This window comes from Mycteria americana, chromosome 13, assembly GCF_035582795.1.
Source record: "Mycteria americana isolate JAX WOST 10 ecotype Jacksonville Zoo and Gardens chromosome 13, USCA_MyAme_1.0, whole genome shotgun sequence".
Lineage (NCBI taxonomy): Eukaryota > Metazoa > Chordata > Aves > Ciconiiformes > Ciconiidae > Mycteria > Mycteria americana.
The window spans coordinates 15,145,596-15,167,157 of record NC_134377.1 but is presented as its reverse complement, the minus strand read 5'-3'; the positions used below and the strand labels follow the sequence as shown (position 1 = coordinate 15,167,157).

The 21,562-nt window shown below is 47.4% G+C and overlaps 1 protein-coding gene across 4 annotated transcripts in view; it reads right to left on the bottom strand.

Moving 5' to 3' along the window:
- Positions 1-1,759: 1,759 nt before the first annotated feature.
- Positions 1,760-21,562, bottom strand: part of ULK1 (unc-51 like autophagy activating kinase 1) — an 84,031-nt gene continuing 64,228 nt past the window's right edge. For 2 of the 4 annotated variants that reach the window (XM_075515755.1, XM_075515754.1), the window contains 12 exons: positions 19,879-20,030; positions 18,984-19,067; positions 18,139-18,401; positions 17,313-17,497; positions 16,361-16,476; positions 15,628-15,771; positions 12,864-13,051; positions 9,928-10,106; positions 9,665-9,783; positions 7,260-7,417; positions 6,907-7,042; positions 1,760-4,981 (listed from right to left, as the gene is read on the bottom strand). In XM_075515755.1, the coding sequence (XP_075371870.1) occupies positions 4,926-4,981; positions 6,907-7,042; positions 7,260-7,417; positions 9,665-9,783; positions 9,928-10,106; positions 12,864-13,051; positions 15,628-15,771; positions 16,361-16,476; positions 17,313-17,497; positions 18,139-18,401; positions 18,984-19,067; positions 19,879-20,030 (1,780 nt within the window). In that variant the 3' untranslated portion in view covers positions 1,760-4,925. Of the gene's footprint in view, positions 4,982-6,906; positions 7,043-7,259; positions 7,418-9,664; positions 9,800-9,927; positions 10,107-12,863; positions 13,052-15,627; positions 15,772-16,360; positions 16,477-17,312; positions 17,498-18,138; positions 18,402-18,983; positions 19,068-19,878; positions 20,031-21,562 lie in introns of those variants that run through there. The other 2 variants (XM_075515756.1, XM_075515757.1) reach the window with 2 other exon arrangements.

The following is a 21,562-nucleotide window of genomic DNA, read 5'->3' as shown; positions in this document are numbered from 1 at the left end:
CCTACGAAAGAGTCCCATGGATTCAGCAGAGCATTCTCTGTCCACACGGGCATGCGACACACACTGCTCCATCTTTCCTCTTTCAACTTCTTCACAGGCAGCTTCAAAAGAAACCCCCTCCCTTACCCTCAGCATCAGAAACTTGAATATATATATATATTCTTTACCACAATCCCATGCCACAGGGAACGTACACAAGGTTTTTCCACAAAAGGGGGCTTTACATGTTAAAAAACCAAACAAAACGCACCAAAACCCCAGAAAACAAAGATCCAAGTGTGCTGAGCTGCCAGACTTTAAGCAACACCAGCATTCTTATTCATTTAGCTCCGAGCACCTTTCCAAGGGCTGCCTTTCCAAGGGCTGCCGTAGGGTCTTGCCCAGGTTGTACCCCCACGATGTTTTCACCACATTGAAGCGTCCCCAACACCGACGCCGCTGCAGCGTGGGGCAACTCCGCAGGGAAAAGGAATCGACTCCCCCTGCGCCGAGCCTGTGTAAACGACAAGTGACCAGAGCCCGGCGTTTCCAGGCAGGGCCGTTCTCACGGAGCGAACACGTGGTGTCCAGTTCCCCGTGGTGGGAAAGGCAGGGGCAGGAAACAGAAGTTATAAATAGGGCTGAGCAAGAAAAAACAATTCCAGCTCATGGTAAATTAGGATTTTGAAATAGGGTCTTCTCTTACAACAAAACAATACAGTCCAGTAACTGTACGGGGTGATGCTGAGTCACACAGGGGCGGGTGGGCAGGGCTCTCCCCAGGGATGCTCACGGCCAACAATAACATGCACGGTCCAGCAAGCGGAGTTTTGGGAAATGTTTGGTGGAATTATGGTATTTGGCTCCTGAAAGTTCACACCTCTGTCGCTTAAGTTTCTGTAGGAGTGGAAGGACTGGACTAATTAATTCAGGACCTCTCTCACACCCCAGAGCAGAGCTGAGTTTTTCGTCATAGAATATGCGATTCAGGCAGAGCAGGGATTACAACTGCCTGTCTTGCACCCGAAGTCAGGACCAGTGCTCACAGCATCCTCCTCGTGCTCTTTGCCACGTTTGGCGATTTTCTGCCCAGCTAAGTGGGCAAGAGAAAACTAAGCCATCTGCCATTCTGTTCAAAGAACAAACTGCAAGGAGTACAAACACGGCAGGAAAATATTTATTCTTAATTAAAAATACCCAAATCTTATCACCATACTCACACTTCAACTACCTCTCTTGCACAGCAACAAGCTTCCTGACTAACGATTAAAAAAAAAAGCTAGAGGTTAAAATAACGTGTAACTACTAGGTCTCATAGAAGCACCACCATGAACCTACACTCAGTCCTCGCCCTTCCGGACAGCCTCAGACACGCGTGCCGCACGCTGGAGCGCCGAGTAATGAATCGCTCCGGCAGGCGGATCTTGCAAATACGGGAACACGGGCGAGATTTAAGGACCTGACTGGATGGGAAGGGGTCTGCTGTCAGCTCGTGCGGAGTTTCTGAGGGTAGCAGGAGAGCACAGCCAGGTACTACGGACAGACGAACCAGTGATTACAGCTCCCACCCAGGAACTGGCTTCAACTTTTCCGCCTTCAAAGGCTTTGCGTGTGGCTTTAGGCAACGCGGCTTGTTCCGTCCCCAGCCTCACCCTCTGTGAAAAGGGAGTGACGGCACTTTTTCACCTGAAAGTCAAGGCTGGTGGAACCAAACACATCGAACACCTCGCTCAGATACTGCACTAACGGGAATTATAAAGTACTGAAAACAGGCCACTAACAATTTCAAATCAATTTTATTTTCTTAAATTGATGTTGTACAATTTAAAGCAAAAAAAAAGTCACACAAAAACACAAATAAAAAAATGTTGACAAAGTATCAAGCATTACCTTATAAAGAACATCATCATACGCTCTCACAAACCTGAAGATACGTGTTTATTAGGCTGAGGTTTCTTGAAATCTATTAAAGACGCTAGACACAAACTCTGCAACAGTAACAAAGCCATGACAAGAGCAGGTGGACTACACTAGCAACTTCGACAATGGCTGGGGGGTTCGTTTTTGGGGCTTTTTTTCTTTTTTTTGCATACCTTATTGTCTACAAAGCAATAAATATTTTTCACCAAAAAAGTTGGTTTCACACTACATGCAGTTAGATAAAAAAAGAAAGTCACCAAAGTGATGGCAAAATAAATCACCTGTCCAATTTGTTTTTTTTTTTTCTTTCCCCCCATTTTTGGGGTTTTTTGTGTGGGTTTTTTGTGTGGTTTTTTTTTTTTTTTTTTTTTTTAATTCAAGCACAGTGGCTAAGTTTCAAGTATTGAGAGAAAACATATATATACACGTTTGTGTTTGTGTGTGTATCTACATACACACACACACATCCTTGTATGTATATACACAAACACATACATATATATTGGTTGTAGGTCTGTAAACCACAATTTTTTGGAGCAATATATACTTGTATACATTGAATGTGGACAATTTTGATACATTCAAGTAATTAAGTACAGCTGGAAGGTTAGTGCTGAGCTTGCCACACACACGGATCACTCGACCTGTGGCACAGACGTGGATCCCGGGCTGTGCCTCCGCGTGGCCGAGGCTGCCGGTGTGCGCGGGGCTCGCCGGGAGGGCTCGGGGTGGTCGCAGGTGTCGGTGCTGCAGAGTCAGTCCTGGCTTAGTGCTGTCACGCTGCCTCCCGCTGCACCGCTCCTGCCTGCAGCACAGCCCTTTGCAGAACTGGTAAAATCCTTTCGGAAGCAGTCTGGGTCTCCTCGGCATTTCTGGTCACAGGCTGGGGGGTGGTTGGTTGTTGGTTTTGCCTTTTTTTTTTTAATCTTTTTTCTTTTTTTCCCAGGCACAAGCACAAACAGCCACAGAAGCAGCAGGCTGTGAACGTACGATGTAACAGCGGCCCAATACTGAAGCATTTGTGAAAGCTACGCTTAAACTTCCCTGGTCGGGGCAATCTGAAATATTGTTAAATTTCTTTATTGGCATTTCTGCTCTGTGATCAGAAACACCCACGTTGCCAAAGATGATGCCAGCTCCAAAGTCAACTAAGTTGCTCCTGAAACCCTTGTAAAGTATCACACTGAACGTGCCAATATTGAGAGAAAAAAAGCGATGAGGACTTAACCACCATGTGCAAAACATTTTTAGATCCCCAAAAACAAAGCCTGAGGTTTTGAGTTGCTTTCAAAGATACTTTTCTGCCCAGCGCTAACAAAATACTGCCACGACTCTGATAAATTAAGACACACACATGCGCACGCAGACAGACGAAAGGCAGCCAGCTATCCTCTCACGCACGTGCTCACAGCATCCGAAGCCTTCAACCAGAACTCGAGCCACTCGCACCCGCAGTCTCATTTGGCTACAGAGTCTCCTTAAAAGAAATGCTGAACATAAAACTGAACACTACAAGATTTCTTTATAAAAAAAAAAAATGAAGCAGCAAATAAAACTTCTTAAAAAATGCATTTCCAATTGTAAGTGTGTAGGATCTTAACGCCTGTTCTTGAGCTCTTAAAAAGCACGGAGCTGTATATTGACTGTCCTTCAAAGAACATTTAAATAAAAAAAACCCAAAACAAAACAAATCGTGGTACTGCCAGACTGCAAGTCAGCTTTGCCTGGTGCGGAGGAGGAACAGCACAGACTCTGCAGTGCTTTTTGCCTCACGCTCACCAGATACAGTACAGTTAAATACATACAGTTACACACAAACCATATATATATATATATATATATCAATATATATTCGCCCTTAGGAATACATATTAATATACGCACACACGTAGTGCAATAAAACAACCAGGAAGCAAGGAAAGGAATAAAAGGAACAGCATTCCTAACAGTCGCGATGTTCCTGGGTTGTCGTGTGATGCAAAGTCAACTTCTCCAAGTTCCCATAGTGTGTAAAGTGCTCCTTTGATTCACAAAGCTAGTGTTTTCAGTTGGGGGTGGGGTGAGGGCTCCAGGAAAGGGGTCGTGGAGCCAACAGCTGAAAGCAGAACAGCGCTAGTGCTTCCTCCTGGTAGATATGTACTGACAAGCCGAGCCGAGCAGCCAGGAGTCTTTCGTGTTGATCCCGCTGAGCCCGGGGACCAAGGGAGGAACGGATTCATTTTGGCTTCTTACAAACACAGGAGCGTTACACTTGCTGTCATCCTCCTGTTTCCTGCGCAGAGTCTCTTTCCCTGTGTCGCTTGCCCGTCCAGGCAGAGAGGCAGTCCACACAACAGCCACGGGAGATGCAAACCTCCCCAGCAGCAGCATGTCCTCTGCCTCGCTCGGCAAGTCTGTAGAGGTGGGAGCTCCTTGAGCAACGCTCGGGCAAAAGGGAGCCGACTCCCTCCTCTCTGCGTTCAGTAAGCACTCCAAGGCATAAACACGTATGAGGAAGGGACAAAGGAGAGAAAGGAGGGGAGCCTCGGGTTGCCAGGAAGCTTGAAGGTGCCTGGCTCTCAGCTGGGCAGGGAAAAGTACACAAACTGGCCTTGATTTCTGAATGACACCCTCCAACGTTAACTGAAGCCAGCAGTTTCAGCACATCCATTGCCTGCAATGGACACAGCACTGGAATACCCTGTTCTTAAGCAAGAGGGGCAGGCAGCAGTCTTACCCTTCAAAGTGCTGGGAAGAAGCAGACTTCTATCCTTCATCCCCTCTGCCAACGAGGGAAACCTTTCCACATCGGCTACGTCTTCGCCCAGGCCTTTGGGCAGGGAAGTATTTGTGCTTGCTGCAGTCACACATCCCCACGAAGGAATCCGAGTCTGTGGAACGACCTCCCAAAACAGCAAAATACAAAACATTGAGCAGTTCATCCTCCAGGTCTCCTACTGCCAAAATCGTTTCCCAACACAGCAGCAGGCCGTTGCAAACAAAGTGATCAGCTGGGGCGAGGTGCGTGAAGAAGAACAATGCTGAAATCAGGCGCAGAACCCCGACAGCAGAGCTGACAGCCTGCGCTCGATGCACAGTTTACCTAGGAGAGAAAAAAACATCAAAACAAATCAACTTCTCATTTTCCTGGCAATATAAAGACTACCAAAACATGCTGAAGATTGAAAAAAAGAAAAAAAAAAAAAGGCAAAACTTCAGCAAATCTAAGCAGCCCTTTGAGAATCGTTACCATGTACCGATTTAGGCTAGGTGAGGACCTGACCGCAAACACCGTGCTGGGAAGGGACAGGTCGAAGGGTTGAATAACTGGAGATCCAACAACAAAAGCCAGGAGGCAGCAGTTCTGACAGAGTTATCAAGATGTTATAAAGAACAACCATCCACCGGGAAGAATTTATTCACTTTTAGTTATTGGAGTAGCTCTTGCCAGCAGGCAAGATCACTCAAGGTCTCCAGTGCCATTTGTCATGGCTCACAACTGAGAGGCTGAGCCCAGCCCAGCACGGTCAGTGCCAGATTCTCATTGCCCGAGCCCAAGACTCTCTAAATTAGAGTCTGGTGGAATTCATTCCTCTCACAGGAAGACTTGCTGTATTTTCAGTTCATCATTTTACTTTTCAGAAATAAGTAATCATATCCCTGAGATCTAAAATGAAATGCATACCCACTACAGCCTACCAGAGAACAGCTCAATCAGGAAGCTGGAACATAGGGTAAAACAGGGAATACCAGGATATCAACTGGGAAAAGAAATCTATTAGACGCATTAACTGTATCTCTGGACAAAAGATGTGATTTAGGTTTGGTAAGAAATGGTACAACAGGAACTACTTAGTATTCCCTATTCACTTAGCCCTCCAGTACCACACACCACCTGCCAATCTCCCTTTGCTCTCCTTCCGTGAGCCTCATGTCAACTGTGAAGCTGCTGATAATTAACTGACTGATTGCCTGTGAGCCAGAAATCTCTTCTCTCATTACCTATCCGAGAGCTCTGCCTGCACGGACGACTAGAGCAGCCTGGCAGCCCTCTGGATGCCGGCCCAAGAAATGCATTCGGTAGCCAGGAGAGGGGAGAGGCACGGTTTGCCAGCTGTGCCCTTTCCCTTCAGCCGCCGGGGACTGCTGCGGATGGCTGGTTTAGCTGTGACGGAGCAGAGCTGAGGCCAAGTCAGGCTGCTCTGACAGACGATGGCTATCCCCCATCCCCTCTGCCTGCCTCCCGTACAGAGAGATGACAAAGGTGATTAAACCCCAGCCATAAAGGCAGGGAAAGTGTGCTCAGAGCAAGTAAGCTCAGTCCTTTCCACTCCACGTGTGTCAGCTGCGGAGCCTGCAGCAGCCCTCGCAACAAAGGGAGAGCACGAGAGAGGTGACAGCTCGGAGCAGCAGACAGAGGGGTCCATCTGTCCCTGGAAGGTGAAGCCAAATGACAGCAAGTAGGCAAGAGTTCAGCTTTCACTGCTACAACAAGCACTTGCTCATGAGAAAAATATTTGTCTGCTGCCTTCTCAGCCAGGCCTGGGGCTGGGAAACCAGACAGGCGAGCAGTCCTGTTTCAGAAGATGTGTTGGAAGCAGCCCTCGCTGTGCTGATCGGCCATCTCTGCCCGACAGCCGCTGCAGTTTCATGTTCCCCAGTGCTCTGTGCAATCAAAGGGATGGTTTCGGCTGGAAACCAAACCCAGGCCCCTGCCATTGCCAAACCACTTCCTTCAGTGAGTTCTTTCACACATCAAAAGCTCCAACAGATTGCCAGGGCAATCACTCTGCATGGGAAGCTCTCAAAATATGGCTCAGAACAGGGACCTGCATTTCTAACAGTTTTCCCGCTGGGAAAGCAGGAGGCCAGGCTGCAAGGAGCTATCACAAGCCAAGAGATCTCTGCTATGTCCACCAAGATGTAGCCAAAGGAAAAAAGGATGCTGGGTACTGAAATTTCTGATCCATGCAGCTAGAAAAACACATGTTCTAGTGGGAGAACAAAAAAAAGTCACTGAACACTCACATTTATTGATGTTTTCTATGTCCCCCTGTTCAGTGATGATGTTCAGGAGCCCCTCCATCAGCAGCAGAGCCTTGTGGTACCTCTGTGCGCAGTCCTCTCTGTGGTGGAACATCTCATCCAGAGCTGCAGACTGCACCTGCAGGCAACAACCCCGTGCCAAGAGGTTACTCCCAGAGCAGACTCGGCTTTCCCAGCATGGCCCCTCAGCTGCACGAACACCTCCCTCGCCCAGCCTCCAGCGGCTGCGCACAGCATCGTGAGTAAAACCACCTGCCAAGGCCACCAGCAGGAATCGTTAATGCCCGACACCGGCGCGGGGCTAACCCTGCTCCCAGGCACCGTAGGGTTATTACCATTTGCACAGCATAGCTGAAGATGAGCTTCTCTGCGGTGATGCTGTTGATCCGATCCATGAGTTTCTGTTTGTCCAAGAAGAACCTCTGGAGTCTCATGTTGAGGCAGTGGCAGGACGATACACTGGATTTATAAAGCTCATTCAGCTTTTTCACAACTAGAGTAAAGGAAAGAAATGCTTTAGGCACTACTTCCAGGTCTCCCTGTGCCTCCCAGTCTCCATGCACAGGGCCCCAAATGAGTAACTTCAGGACAACGGGGTTATGTTAAAGCCAAAAGACAGGCAGGAAAGTACTTGCTGCACCAACAGGGTCTTTTTCCTTTCCTCTGTCACCTTCACCAGTTATAAGCCTGCACGTGGCAACGCCTACACATATGCCTAGTTCACCTGAGGCCAGGTCTATTTTCGTTTCCTTCAGCTCCCACAAGGCAGAGAGCAGTTTGCACCGTGCAAGATGTCTCACGCACCACCAGAAGCAACAGACGTGCCAGATACAAGGCTTCTGATACTTGATGGGTGATGACGTGCCGTGAAGAAGTACGTGACTTGCATGTGGTAGCTGTTGGAGCCGAGTGTGGATGAGCAGCACTGACTAAGCAAGGGAATCTCTCTCGAGACCCTGCTGTCCCGGAAAGAAAAGACACTGGTGCCTATGAAAGGCCATGTCCTTTCCTGAACCACGGCAGCTCGTACGGGAAGGTTATGGGACAGAGAATCGGGAATCAAATATGATGCTGAGGAATTAAATAACAATCCAAAACAGCAAGCGATGCCACAGACTTGAGTCTCCCTAGCTGCATGGCATGATCTACACAAACTGCTGAATACAAACTCCCACCAACATCTGATGAGTATTAACTGCTGCGTGCACATTTGAAAATACCCACGCTGCATGATTTGCTCCTGGGGGAGGCAAATTAACCCACACCTTGAACCAGCCTGTCTCAGCTACGATGCAGAGGGGCCACCTCACATGACAGCCAGGCCTTGTGACTAAATCTAGCCTTCCCAGGCAGAGATAAGAGAGCAGAGAGCCGGAGAAGAGACTGCCTCCAGGAAGAAAGGCTGCTGTAACTCTTCATCCGAGAAAAGGACTGAGGCACAAAAATGTAGCCCTGTCAGGGTCATACTATCAGATCATCCTTGCTCAGAAGGAATTTGAGAGGGAGCGAGAACCCCAAAGCTCATGGGTGACATCAGGAGGGTGAAATGAAACACCCCATGAGAAGAGAGTCAAGAGACCATTTAAAAACCAAAACAACACACAAATACAGCAATATCCTTCTCCACGGAATTCAATCAGAGCTCTGAGCTGTGCCCAAATTATCAGGAAGAAGAGGATGGCTGTGGGTAGGGACCCTGCCTGGCACACACTGCCCAAGGACACTGTCTTGTCGTGCTTCCCTGCTTTTTCCATATACGTGGGACACAAGTACCTTGAAAACCCTCTTGTCCTCACTGTGCCCTGGAAAACCTCAAGGGAGCAGTATTTCGTGGGGAGACAAGTAAGAAAAGACAGCCTTGCCCAGTTCCCACCCACTGAAGGCCAAATTGCACTATGACTCTAGGAGTTGCAATCTGCCCTGAAAAGGAATAATTTATTTGGCTTATGACAACTCTCCTGTTAGCCTGAACTTGGGGAAGACGTGTAGCTAAACCTGTGTATCTTGCTCCATAGTGCCTGCTACAACATAGGTGTGCTCACTGTATTTAACTTCTATTTGTTTTTTTTTTACACCCCATCCCAAGGCAGCACGAGTACTTTCAAAGACGAAGTTCTTGGGAAAGGTGGCTGATGGGTCAAGTACTTCAAGTGCTTCAAAAAGCTCCCTCAGTAATATTACAATGGTAGTTTTAAAATTATTTTTTCTAATCACTGAATCACAGCCAGCTCACATCACAAGCCAGGCAGTCAGATGTAAATGTAAGGCCATAACACTACCAAAGAAGTGACTCTGGCATTACCAGTATTTTACTTCCTGTGTTTTTGTTTCACTTGAAAAAATCATTACTGCCAAGACCGGTCTGGCGTTTGCCAAGTAAGCACTTCCTAGGACATGCACTGTGTAATTAAGTTGGACTTACATCAAGTACAAATAAGCACCTGAGATAGAGATGTACAAGGAATCAGATAAGATACATTCCCCTCTCATTAATTAGCGCGCCGAAGATTCTCACAGGGGCATGAGCAGGAGTTTTGAGACCTAAAGTCAATGTGAAGAGAGGAACATTCCCCTCAGTGCAAATAAAGATCCGGCTGTGCAAGGGGACAATACGAAATAAGCCCCTAGGCATACCGGTGGGGGTTCGCACTCACTCAAACCCCCTCCCTACCCTCTGCGATACTTTTAGTACTCCCATTCCAGGCGAGTCCTTTGTGCCGTGTGCCCAGCAGCCCCTTACCTTGCTTGACGGTGGAGGAGAGGCACAGCTTGCCAGCTTTGATCTGCTCTATGGCCATCTGCAGCCCCGAGGACAGAAGCTCCGCTACTTTCAGATACAGCACGAGCTGCTCTGCATAGCTGCAAAGAAAGCAAACTGCAATGCAAATAGATCGACGGGACAGTGGTAAGTGTCCCGAAGGACTTCTGGTACGTAACAATACGTGGGGTGGGAGGGAGTGACAGAAGACACGGGAGCTGGGCGGCTCTCTCCTCGGTCCTTACCTCCACTCCCGGCTGAGCAGGCTGATCTGGTCGGCCACCACGCTCTCCTGGAGCTGGTACTCAGATGTCACTGAACTGCTCATCTCGCTGGAGCTGCCTTTAAGGGCGGCAATTTCCATCACGTAGTGGACAAAGGCCAGCGTGAAGCGGAGGCTGCGCAGGATGTCAGTGTGCTCTTGCTGTTGAAGGGATGCCAAGGTGGGGGTTACAGAGGGAAAGCTGGCATGCCAGGGAGGGCTGCTCACCTACAGCTGTGCCAGCAACTCATCCCAGCTTACAGAAATAACACCCGAGCCCCAAGCCCCCCTACGCCTCTGCTTTGGGCAGGGACAGCCAAACTCAGCCTTGAGCCGGCACACCGCACCAGTTCCTCCTCCACAGTAATAGCAGCAAGCGACAGCCCCAGGTCAGAAATTTCCAGGCAGCTCCCTGGAGAAGCTGGTGAGACTTGCTCCAAAATTACATGCCCCCTTCCCAAGGAGGATCCCAGCTCTGTGGGACTCTTTCAGAAGTCAGCCAGGAAGGGAGAGAGACCATCTGCACCACGGGCCCAGCTCTGGTTCCCACCACAGCAATGCTGGTACAAAACCGAAAGCGGGTGTGGATTTCATGAGAGTGACAACCTCCTACGCCATGGAAAACTGCAAACAAAGTGTGTCCCACCCTACAGCCCGGCCCTCGCTTAGCCCTTGGTCTTTATATCCTCCCAGTCCAGTGCAGTGAGCCCTGAAGAGACAGCAAGGACAACCTTTTATCTGCAACTCCTGCCCAGCTAGTGAGGGAAGAGAGCTTCTCACACTATGTCCTACGTTCATTTCAAAGTAGTTTTTCCTCTGCTATTACAGATCAAAGGGGATTATCCCATTTCTGGGAAGCAGCATTGCTTAAGTCACTGCAAGCATTTTTGGGAAATTAGTATTTGTGGAAAAACTGAATGCTTGTGGGTCTACAAAATTAATTGCCGCCTGGATCAGATGCAACTCCATTGTTTGTACTCCCTCTGTAGAGAAGTGGCTAACCTGCTTGATCTTCAAATATTCAGCGGCTCAGTTCTCTCAAAGGGGGCTGGTAAGGATGTTTCCTACATGAATTTATCAAAAGACCCCCAGTGCTCAAGTTCTACAAGCTTTTGTTCTTCATTCACTAGCTCAGGCACTTGGCTGCTAAGGCAGCTTTAACTATCTGAAATATTAATTTCTCCTCCCACTATCTTGCTACCTGGACAGTCCAGTACGGTAAGGAAGTGTTATCTCCATCTTCCTCTTATTTTCTTTAAAAACAGAGGAGGAACTTGGAGATTAAGTAATTGCCAAGTCATACGAGAAGTTTGTGGCAGAGCAGGAAACTGCTGAGATCTTGCAGGTCTCAGCCTGGTATCTCTAACCAATGCACAGTCCTTCCTCTCTGGTTATACAGTCGGCTTCTATTAATTACACTGGCATTTGAGGCCTCATGTGGCATCACAAGAGTCTTTCCTTCCATAGCCATCTCTGTATTGTGTTTTTAAAGCATCGCAAAAGAAACTAAAACCTAGCCTTCAATTTGCCTTGTCTGCACCTAAAGAAACTTTAACAACAGATGGAAGAACCACCCATCTGAATGCAACAGCTTTGCTCAAGATAAACAAGGGTGCTTAAACAGTAAGATTTCAATGCCCTGGAAATATCAGAAGTCAGAAGATCTGCCAGGTTTGCACTCTGGGCAACTCCACAGAGCACAAAGGGGTCTCAAAGTATGCTGTAAAGGTTTTGTGACATGCAAATGGATTACTGCGCTCAGCAGAAACAATGACCGAACCCAAATGACTCATTACAGACACAGAAGCTGAGCTGAGTGCTATTAACAAGATTAAGTTGATAATTCCTTAGGACACTTCTCTTCAGACCAGTGTCCAAAGTGGTGGCAGCTGGCAGGGCCCCATACTTCTGGGACCTCACACAGGTAGGATGCTCAGTTAACCTCACTACTATTGCGATCACATCAATGCTGAAAGTCCTAGCCCTGTGGCTCCGCAGGTAATTAAGCAAACAAATGTAATTCAATGCATAATTGACCAAAAAAAAAAAAAAAGAGCTAAATAAAATGTGAAGCAGAAGAGCAAACCCACATGCTTAAAACAATGTATGCATATCCCTGTGGGTATCTAGGGGTTTTTAGCAACACCAGCAAAATTCAGATACAAAGAGCCTTCCCCAGTCCCAGACAGCCCAAGGAGGTATCACGAGCACAGCTGAAACCGTGACTGAATCTGCTTCCCACCCCTACTGCAAATGGGCAGCCTGACCTACATTTCAAATATATCTCAGCTACAAAAGCATTTGCTCTGCTTCAGCCTGTCTTCAGCCTGCAGAGAAGGGGAACCTGGCAGCCTTTCAGCTCGACAATCTGGTTCAGCCGTTCTGGTACAGAACGTGGTGTCCCCCCACTCCCCTCAGCAACAGAAGTGTTAGGTTTACTTTTTTCCAGATCCCTTCAGCAGAGGCCATATCACTGCCTCACTCCCCAAGCGCATGTAGCAGGCAGTCATTTGGCACACTAAGCTATGCACGCTCTCAAGTCAGCTATTACTAATGTTGAGCCTTTCAAAAGGGAAAAGGCCCAAAGTACCCAAGTTTTCTTCAGAAACTGTTAATACAGAATGCATCAGATAACTGTTGTTTCCAACCTGCAATTTCAGCTTTGGAAATGGTGAATTTTAACCCTGGTCATGGGCTGTCTCATGGACTAAACAGCTTGGTAGCAGACGCAAAAGTCACTGTGCTAAATATGCCCTGGGCTTTCTGAGCACTGTACTGGCCTGGCTCTCTTGAAACCAGTTTGCTCCATCTTTGGAAGCAACCCCCTTGCCTGCAAACATGGAGTCATCTGACCTCTGGATTTGCTTTACTTTTATTCCCTCGTCCTTTGCCCCTAACAAGTCCCTGGGATATACCCACCTCCATGAGCGTCTCTTCAGGTAACTCTGGTGCCTCAAACGTAACAGCACCTTCCAGGTTGGCGGTGATTGGATCGGCAAAAGCGTACCGGAGACTTGAGGGGCCTTCCACAGCATCCCCACCAGTTCCCACTGCCAAGTGCCTGCCGGTGAATGAGCCTCCAGAACTGAGAGAGCTGGAAGACCCTACTGAGAAGAAAAATAGGCAAAGGAATTACTGAAGTTATTAACAGAAGGCCAGGTATTCCTTGCCCAGCAGAGGGGACAATCCTGTAGGATCCTGGATCTGATAGGAGCCAGCAACAGGTACTTTGGAGGAAGATGCAAGGACTCTTGATGCAGAATAACCACTCCCCAACATAAGCTCCTTAACGACTCAGGTAGACCAGCTTACAAGCTCAAGCACATTTAATGCACCTTCCAGAATGTCTGTCATTTATGGAGACAATTCAGAAGTGCTCTTTTTTTCTTTTTTGTCCAAACCCTTTCTGAATCCTGCCACAGCATCTTGGGCTGATTTTTATCATACAGCACGATAGCCAACTTCCCCATCATGGATCAGCATGGTTTGAATCGTGGTTCCCTAGCTTTTACACTATCACTGAATGAGCACCTCTGATAAGTGAGGTTTTTATCACGGTTTTAAACCATCAACCACTTACATGCAAACCAGGAGAGCTTTCCATTACATGCCCTGCACTTCTGCTTCCCCCGCTTCACAAATAGGAGGCTGGGCAGGAGTAAGTGACTTCAGCTGAGTCAAGACCCTAACCTCAGGATTCAGGAGAAGCTGTAAGTACAGTGTCCATCAGCCAATTTCCTCACCATCTTTTACCCTTTTTACCCACTGAATCCACCCTAAGAATACATTGCATATGAAAGATGGACACTTCAAAAGGAGTTTCTGTCTCAGGATATTCATAATACATTCACCACTTCCACAGGGCTCCATATCCCCTGACACACTGCCACAGAGGGATATAGTCTGTCTGATGGGGAGATGCCAATACCAGCTACAATACTCTGCTAATTCTACCAAGGCAATATTCTCCACTGTCACTGATCCCTTGGAGAGAGATGTTTCTCTTCTATCCCCAAATTTAATTTGCTGCCCTACCCTGTCTTCAAAAGGTTCAGCAATATAATAATGCACAACTGATCTGCAGAGAGGCACAGTCCCCTCTCCTCCCAAAGCTCTCTCCTTGTTGGCAGCTATGCTTCAAGGCTAAGTGGATCATCGAAGACTGGCAGAGTACTTCCAGATCCTTCACAGAGAGGAAAAGACCAACAATATCACATTCTGGATACCCTGTAATTCCAAGAGGCTGTTTGCAGAAATTGTTATGATGACTCATGAAAAGGCTCTGCCTTTTTATCTGTCAAGTGATCTTACTTATGGCTTGTCCAAGCACTTGGGGTGCAGAGTTTCGCTTGCAAAGCTCCCCTTTTCACCATTAACTTGGTGTATTAACTATAACATAAGGAGTTACTGCACAGACCTAATAAACAAAGCTTGTCAAGCTGCATTGCTTTGACCGCCTTGACCTAATGCTGCATATATGTTGAAGGTTCACTATTCAACAGCCTTCTCTTCCAGGCATCCCATCTGAGACCTTGACTGTTCGACAGACCCTTAAGCATCCAAATATCAACCCGCTAAAAACTGGTGCTTGGATCTGCTTCCAAATTTCTATTATCCCCACAAAAGCAATATAGGAAGTCTGAATTCTCGATTCAAAACATTTCAGTAGCAGCTAGAGGCTAGCCAGGATAGTAACCCCATTGTGCTACAGGCCCGTCAGACACTTTGTATGAGTCTCTGCCCTGCAGAGCTTACCCTCTAAATAGACGACACAAAGAAAGGATTATGGACCCAACTTTCCCGACAATCAAGGATGTGAGCGGTTGTAGTTACGATGGAAATGCAAGCCATACCCAGGAACTGAGCCCATGTGTCCCCCCCATCCCAGTCAAGCAGCTTATTCATGGTTACATCCAAACCTTCCCTGCAGTAATTAAGAACAACAGAGTCTACTACATTCAGATGAGGAACAGCCAAGATGAGAACCCAAACAAGCCAAAAATGCAAATAAAAGTGTACAAATATTTTCTTAAACTGAAGAGAGTCCAGCTCCCAGACACACTATTCCAAAAGGGCCAATTACCACAGCCTCAACTGTTGGCTGATGAGGCCAGAGCACCAGCATCTTAAAAGTATCTGTCAAGCAGGAGTGCATTTCCCCACTTCCTACTTAAGCAGCTCAGAGCACAAGTAACACCACTAAATTTTGCATACAGAGCCATCCTGGTCCTTTCCTAACGGTACTTGTGCACTGAAATTGTTGGGCATGGATGGTCATGCTCATCTTTTATAGCTCATCCAAAACCCACAGGGAAAACGATCAGAATGCAACACAGTCTTTACGTTTGTTGACCTATCAGCACCAGTGGGTCTATGAACAGCTGCAGCGTTATTCCTGAAGCAGAGAGCAATGAAGTAAACCGATAGCTCGCCTGTCTCTTCCAGTACTGGAAAACCACTATCTGGCATTAGTCCTTGTGCCAGTGCAAACAGTTACCAGCAATAACTGGGGTTGGCAGGAGCCAGCACGAGAACCTCAAAGGCATTTAGACCAGCTGAGCTCGATGGACTGTGCTCTGAGCAGCCCTCTGCCACCACCAGTGTTCAGCAGCAAGGAATTCAACACATCGCTCTGCCCCCAGGCATTCCCACTGGAACAGGCAGGTAGGTATCAGCCCTTTACCTGAAAACATCCTGGTCCTCGTGGTCTGTGGGGGGGTTGTTCCACTGGGAGGGGATCCGACAGTAAAAATCACTGGGGATGGGCTGGCAGAGCCCCCAGCCCGGGCACCAGAGTGCAGGGTCCCTCCGTAAGCACCTGAGGGAGCTGGGGAGACAGTTGAAAGGTGCAGACTGGCATTACAGGAAAGTTACTCAGAGCACGGTGTGCCTCACCCAGCAGTTTTATGTTCCTGCAGACTCTCTTGGGAGACAGTGGTTACCAGCACAGGCCAGCGCTCCTTTTGGAGGCATCCCCCGAGAACACGACCGGGCCAGGCTGGCATGGACTACAGGACACGAGCCTGGGCAGCGTTACGCATTGCTGCAGCTGTTCTCCGCTCCTCGCTTCCCAACCTGCAAGCCCAGGAAGACCCACCCTTGCAGAGCCATTCACATTCGAACCGCCTGGCAGAAAGTCCCCACTTCCACGTTATCGCATTCAGAAGGGGCCAAAAGAGGAAGCCCTGCCTACAAAAATCACACCGCTAGCCAGCAGTTACACAGCACGCGTAGCCCACAGACCTCCGAGTGCTCCACAAAAGAAAGCAAACATCATTACACTCCTCACACACAGCAGTCACTTCCTTTGCCAAAAGCCATCAGAAAAGCGGCCTCCCATTTGTAGGAGGCATGCAGGCAAACTGTTCGCCCCAACCCAGGACATCCTGCCAGATCTGCCTGGCCTCCCCACCTACCTGCAATTTCCATTGGCTTCTCATTGTTCAGGCTGTCGTTGCTGCCAGCTTCCGAGATCTGTGCCCCAAAGGCTGCCTTCAGAAGCAGGTCAGTGAGCCTGCCTGTGCTCAGAGATCTAAAAAGAGGACATACAACATGATGCAGAAAGTCAACAGGTGCAAGGTTTCAGCTAACTTCCACTCCAGTTTGTGCCATTCCTGGTCCACAACAACTTCACACTGCACAGCAAACAGTCTGGAGCTGAAATAACCACTCTTCCTCTTTCAACAGGCCATCTGAAGCACCTCCTGCTACTTGTAGAAAGCATACAACTACCGTGACTAACTGCAGTAATGCAAGTACTGACTACAGCATTATTACAACACAATTTTTCTTTGATGGAAGATATGGAAATCAGTATCAGAGGACTCCTCCACATCACGGGAGAAAGCTGCAGACTCCAGAGAGGCATGTAAGAAAAACTTAACACTAACACCTGAGTGACACTGTATCCTGCAATGCTCATGACAGTCAGCGCAGGGCTTTCAAACAGATCTCTGGTCTGAAGACCTGTACCCACTGTTCAATGGACAAAGGAACACCCCTAACACCCTCTCATCCACGACAGGCACAGGCTCCACAAAGAGCAAGGCACGCATCTGCATAATTGCAGGGAGTCTGGTCTAATAACAAAATCCTGCATCCCCACTTGATGAAACCCTGGACACGAAACACAGTGTGAAGCTGCAGACAATCTTTCATTTTATAAAATGCAGGCCATGGCCTCCCCCTGTAGAGGAAGACTTAAAATCTGCATCATGTCTGCTTGCAACCCAAGGGTGCTAGCAGATAACTACAGAATGTTTACAGATGCCACATTATAACTTCAATGTTAGCTGGGGTTTGAGATTTGCCCCGTCTGTCCTATATTAGGGAACAAAGCAGCACTGTATAAAGCAGACTATAGCTCACCTGCCCTTGATCTCTTCCACAGGCCTCAATCCCAAGCCAGTCTGCTGGCAGTGGAAATGACCCATCTCCTTCAGATCTGGCAAGGTCTTGTTCCGTGTCGGAGTCATCATGACCCCCTGATGGGCCAAGAGGGTGAGGAGATTCTGGGAACTTGGGGTTTTGGGAAACTCAAACGGGGACACGGCCTAAGAAGGACAGAAAAAACAGAGATCTGTCTTTAAAATGAAGGAGGAAGGTTCCCCTCATCCCCCTCATTTGTTTATCAAAATTAAATTGTATGCTTAACAACCTGCCTGAAATAAAGAGGTAGAAATCCCACCCCATGCAGTTACTTGTCCCCAATCCCAGAAAGACCAAAATGGAAGGACAACAAACTCTGATGAAAATTTGTATCAGCCTAACACAAGCCCAGAGAAAATGCTGTCACAGTGCCAGCTTCGCATAAGACACCAGGGCTGTCACCTGCTTAACTGTCTGCCGTCTCTGCTGGGGATTCCTCCTGGACACACACTTGCGTCACAAGCGGAGTCGCTGTGTGCAAACCAGCCCAGGCACCGCAGTTCACTAATGTTCTTCTGCCTAATCTGGGCAGCTCCTTCTCATTGCCTGTTTAAAACCCTGGACTCTGCTCAGATGGTGAACACTGCTGCCAAGTGAGATCTGCCCACTAAGAACTAGGACACTACCCCATTTCACACAGCCCTTGAAGAAAAGCGAACAAGTGGTGATAAATCCAGGTCAGAGTTACCTGATCATGCAGCAGTTCACCCCAAATAACTCAACAGATCAAGCTGTGAGAAACCAAAAAGCAGACTCCTTGACATACCTTTGTAGGGGAGCCCATTATAGTTGGCAAAGGGCTTCTCTGCATGAACTCAGACAGCTTCGGTGAGGATCTGAGCTGCCGGCAGTGCTGCAAGCCATGAATCTGTAGAGGCTGGCTGCCGGGGCTATGACCGAAGTGAGCAACGAGAGGATCAGAGTGCTGCTTGGTTATCTTCTGCCTGCAGGAATGCAAATCTGACAGGTTGGGAGCGCTGTGGAGCCGGGAGCCCATCCCTCGAGGAGAGTGTTCAAGTGCCGAGGAACCTGGAGGGCCCAGAGACAAACCATATAATTTCCTGGTTCTAACACAAAAAGCCAGCCCGATCCCAGGATCCACTGCTAAAACATCTACAGATCAAAACCTTCAGTGGATGGCTGAGGATGGCGCACTGATCAGTGCCACAGCCTGCTAGGTCTGATCAGGTTTTGACTCTACAGGAGGAAGACACAAGCACAACAGGGACACAGAAGTGTCCTTTCCTTCACTGCAGCCCTTACACAGAAAGGGACCCTGACTGTCAGAGTTCAGCAGCAAGGAAATTACACATCAAGCAGGCCACTTGGCAGAGGGGGCATTGGGGGTTTTGAGATGCTTTTCCTTCATTCAATCCATTGACTTTGAAGTCCCAAATTCAAGTTTTTGTGACACAGGGTCTGTCAGCACTGGAAGACGCTAGCTGATGGGATGTGAATGGATCAACCCCAACTCCTACCAGCACACAGAAATCCTGGCTGGCCAAGCGTCAAGAGAAGCTGCTGAAGGAACATACCCAACCTTGAACGCCCTGAGACTATGGTTCTGGCCTTATCCATAGGAATAATGAAGGAAGGTAAAGACCAACGCACCGGCGACAGGAATCCGGCTTCTCACTTCTGCTCCAAGAGAAGACGGGATAACAGTCTGGCTGGGCTGCTCTGGGATTGTTCCAACTTTGAGGGAACACAATAAAAAAAATTTATTCAGTATGAAGTTTCCATAGGCAATAAGAACACTATGCACCTGTTTTATAGAAAGATGCTAGTTATCTCTTCCATCTTCTCAGCCCTAGCTGTGTTGTACAAAGATCAACAAGTGTAAAAGGAGGAAAGAAACCTCTGTCTGGTATTAGTTTAGCAAGTTTTAGTCTGACTTCGCAGTCATATTAATTCAGAGGAACAGAATATGAATGTTCTGCATTTCCCCACCAGCAGAGACTAATAAATATAGGATTGGAGACACTAGGGATATAGAATAGCTAGTTACATCAGAGTCTGCTCCTTTATAGAGAACAGCAAATTGCATCAGTTGCACACTGGGGTTTTTCTTATCCCTTTCCACCTGAATTGCTTGTTAGCATCTGAATTCAGACAGCTACTTTTCAGTTTGAACAGTGAAGTTCAAGCCCTTCCAAAGCTCGTCAGAATTTTGCTCTGACAACTACTGGCTTACATTTTTTTCTCACCCCAGCTCAAGCCAGTAAAAAGATACTTTGCACTTACAGAAGCGCTCTTCAGAGGGCAGCAAAATGTTTGATGCAGACACCAAAACAAAGCTTGCCTCTCCTGGGGCTAATAGGTATTTTCCTCTCCATTTTACTGAGGCCAAAACACTTGTCAAATAATCTATTGAGAAGAGCCATGGGAGAACACAACAATCTGAATTCTCTATTACCTGGCAGCTACAGCTGGTCATAACCTTCCTCTTTACAGGAAAGAGGCATATGATTTTATTAGGGCAGCGACATGCTGGTTGACTTCTTACCTTGCGGTGATGGCATAAAGGGCTTGGCACCGCCAAAGGAGAGCTTTCTAGAGCTGGGCACAGATCCATGCTCTCCAGGATAAGGAGGGGAAGCACCAGTTTTAGGAAAACCAAGAGGACTTGTACTGCTAGACCTCCGGACCGTTCCAGACCTTGTAGAAAACAACAGCAGCACACACGTTACTCCAGGTGCCAGTAAAGAAGAGTAAGGAGAACAGTATCACCAGACACTCACACACCCCCAGCTACTTCCACAGAAGCAGAGCTTCATGGCTGTTTATTCTGGATCAAAATCCCCCTGTACTAGGACTACACCAATACAGATTAAGATGATAATCCTTGTTCTCAAGACTTTCAATCTAAACAAAATTTTGCAAAACAAATGAAAAGGAAGAACGAGGTTAGCTTAGCTGTAAGCAGGAAAGCCTGTCATTTTTCAGAAGTCACTTTTAGGTGCTTTCAGGTATCTACATCAATCCTGAACAAAACAGAGTATTGTATCTTGCCACATCCAAGGTGTTTATTTTAAGCATGAATGCCCTGAGAGGGCTTTATTCAAGTGTCCCCCCTGTGTTGAACCGCTTGCTCTTCTGTCAGAGCAGCCATTTAGGTAGAAAGCTCCGTGAGTGCAGGTCGTACGACGCAGAGGTAAGCTGTGCCAAAGGCGCTGCTCTGCAACACAGCCTTGACTCAAGTCAGAAGCTACAGAGCAAAACAGAGCAGTGGGTGGCTGCCAGATGTGAAACAGTTCAGTACTACCCAGAGGAATTTCTTTTTGGGCTGGACAGTCAGAATTGCCTGTGCTCCAAACTCCTTTAACTCCTTGTGAAGCCTCACCTTAGGAAGTTAAAATTCATTTGTACAGCCTGCACATGCAGGAACCTCAAGTATTACCCAGCTGCTAAAATGAAACGAGAGGAAACTAGACTAGCAGGAAAGTGAGTACAGCCACACCACCACTCTGGAGAGAGATGGGAGTATTATACATTAATTACTTATTTCTCAGTGTTTTAATGTTTTCACCACTCGTTAAGAACACACAACCTAAACTCTATTTACTGAAATGCCATTCTGCCTCTGCAGGCTCCTTCAAGATTTCCATTACACTCCTCTATATGAGAAAACAGCCTTTTCATCAAATCCTTCATTCTACTCTCAATTTGGAAACATTTTTTCCCTTGTTAAAAGAACATTAGTCTCAGCCAGTAGGTGGTTTTCTGGACAGAAATCAATGAATATGCTGAAACAAACCCCTCTGTGCTCAAGCCACTGAAAGGTGCTATCACCAAGGTATCCTGCCTGCTCTCCCAGTGACGCTGCGTTAAGCTGCCCATATCTGAACAGAAGGAGCAAAGGCATATGGCTTTCAGCAGTGCAAGCAGGGCTAGCTACATTACCCAGGAATGGCAAAGTCACCCTGATGAAGTGTCAGTACATCTACTCAACAACACTACTAGGTATATGCTTTATTTTATGCCACGTTTCAGAAAAAAAAATACATTAAATAAAAAGTTTAAAAAAAATATCTATTTCAGTAGTTGAGATACAAGAGTCTGATCTGCCACCACCCCCAATTTCAACGTGTTACTACATTTCTCAGCCAAATGAATCCACACTATATTCACATGCTTGGAAAAAAAAGGAAATCCTTTAAAATTTTAACCTAAAGATCACTTCCCTTCAG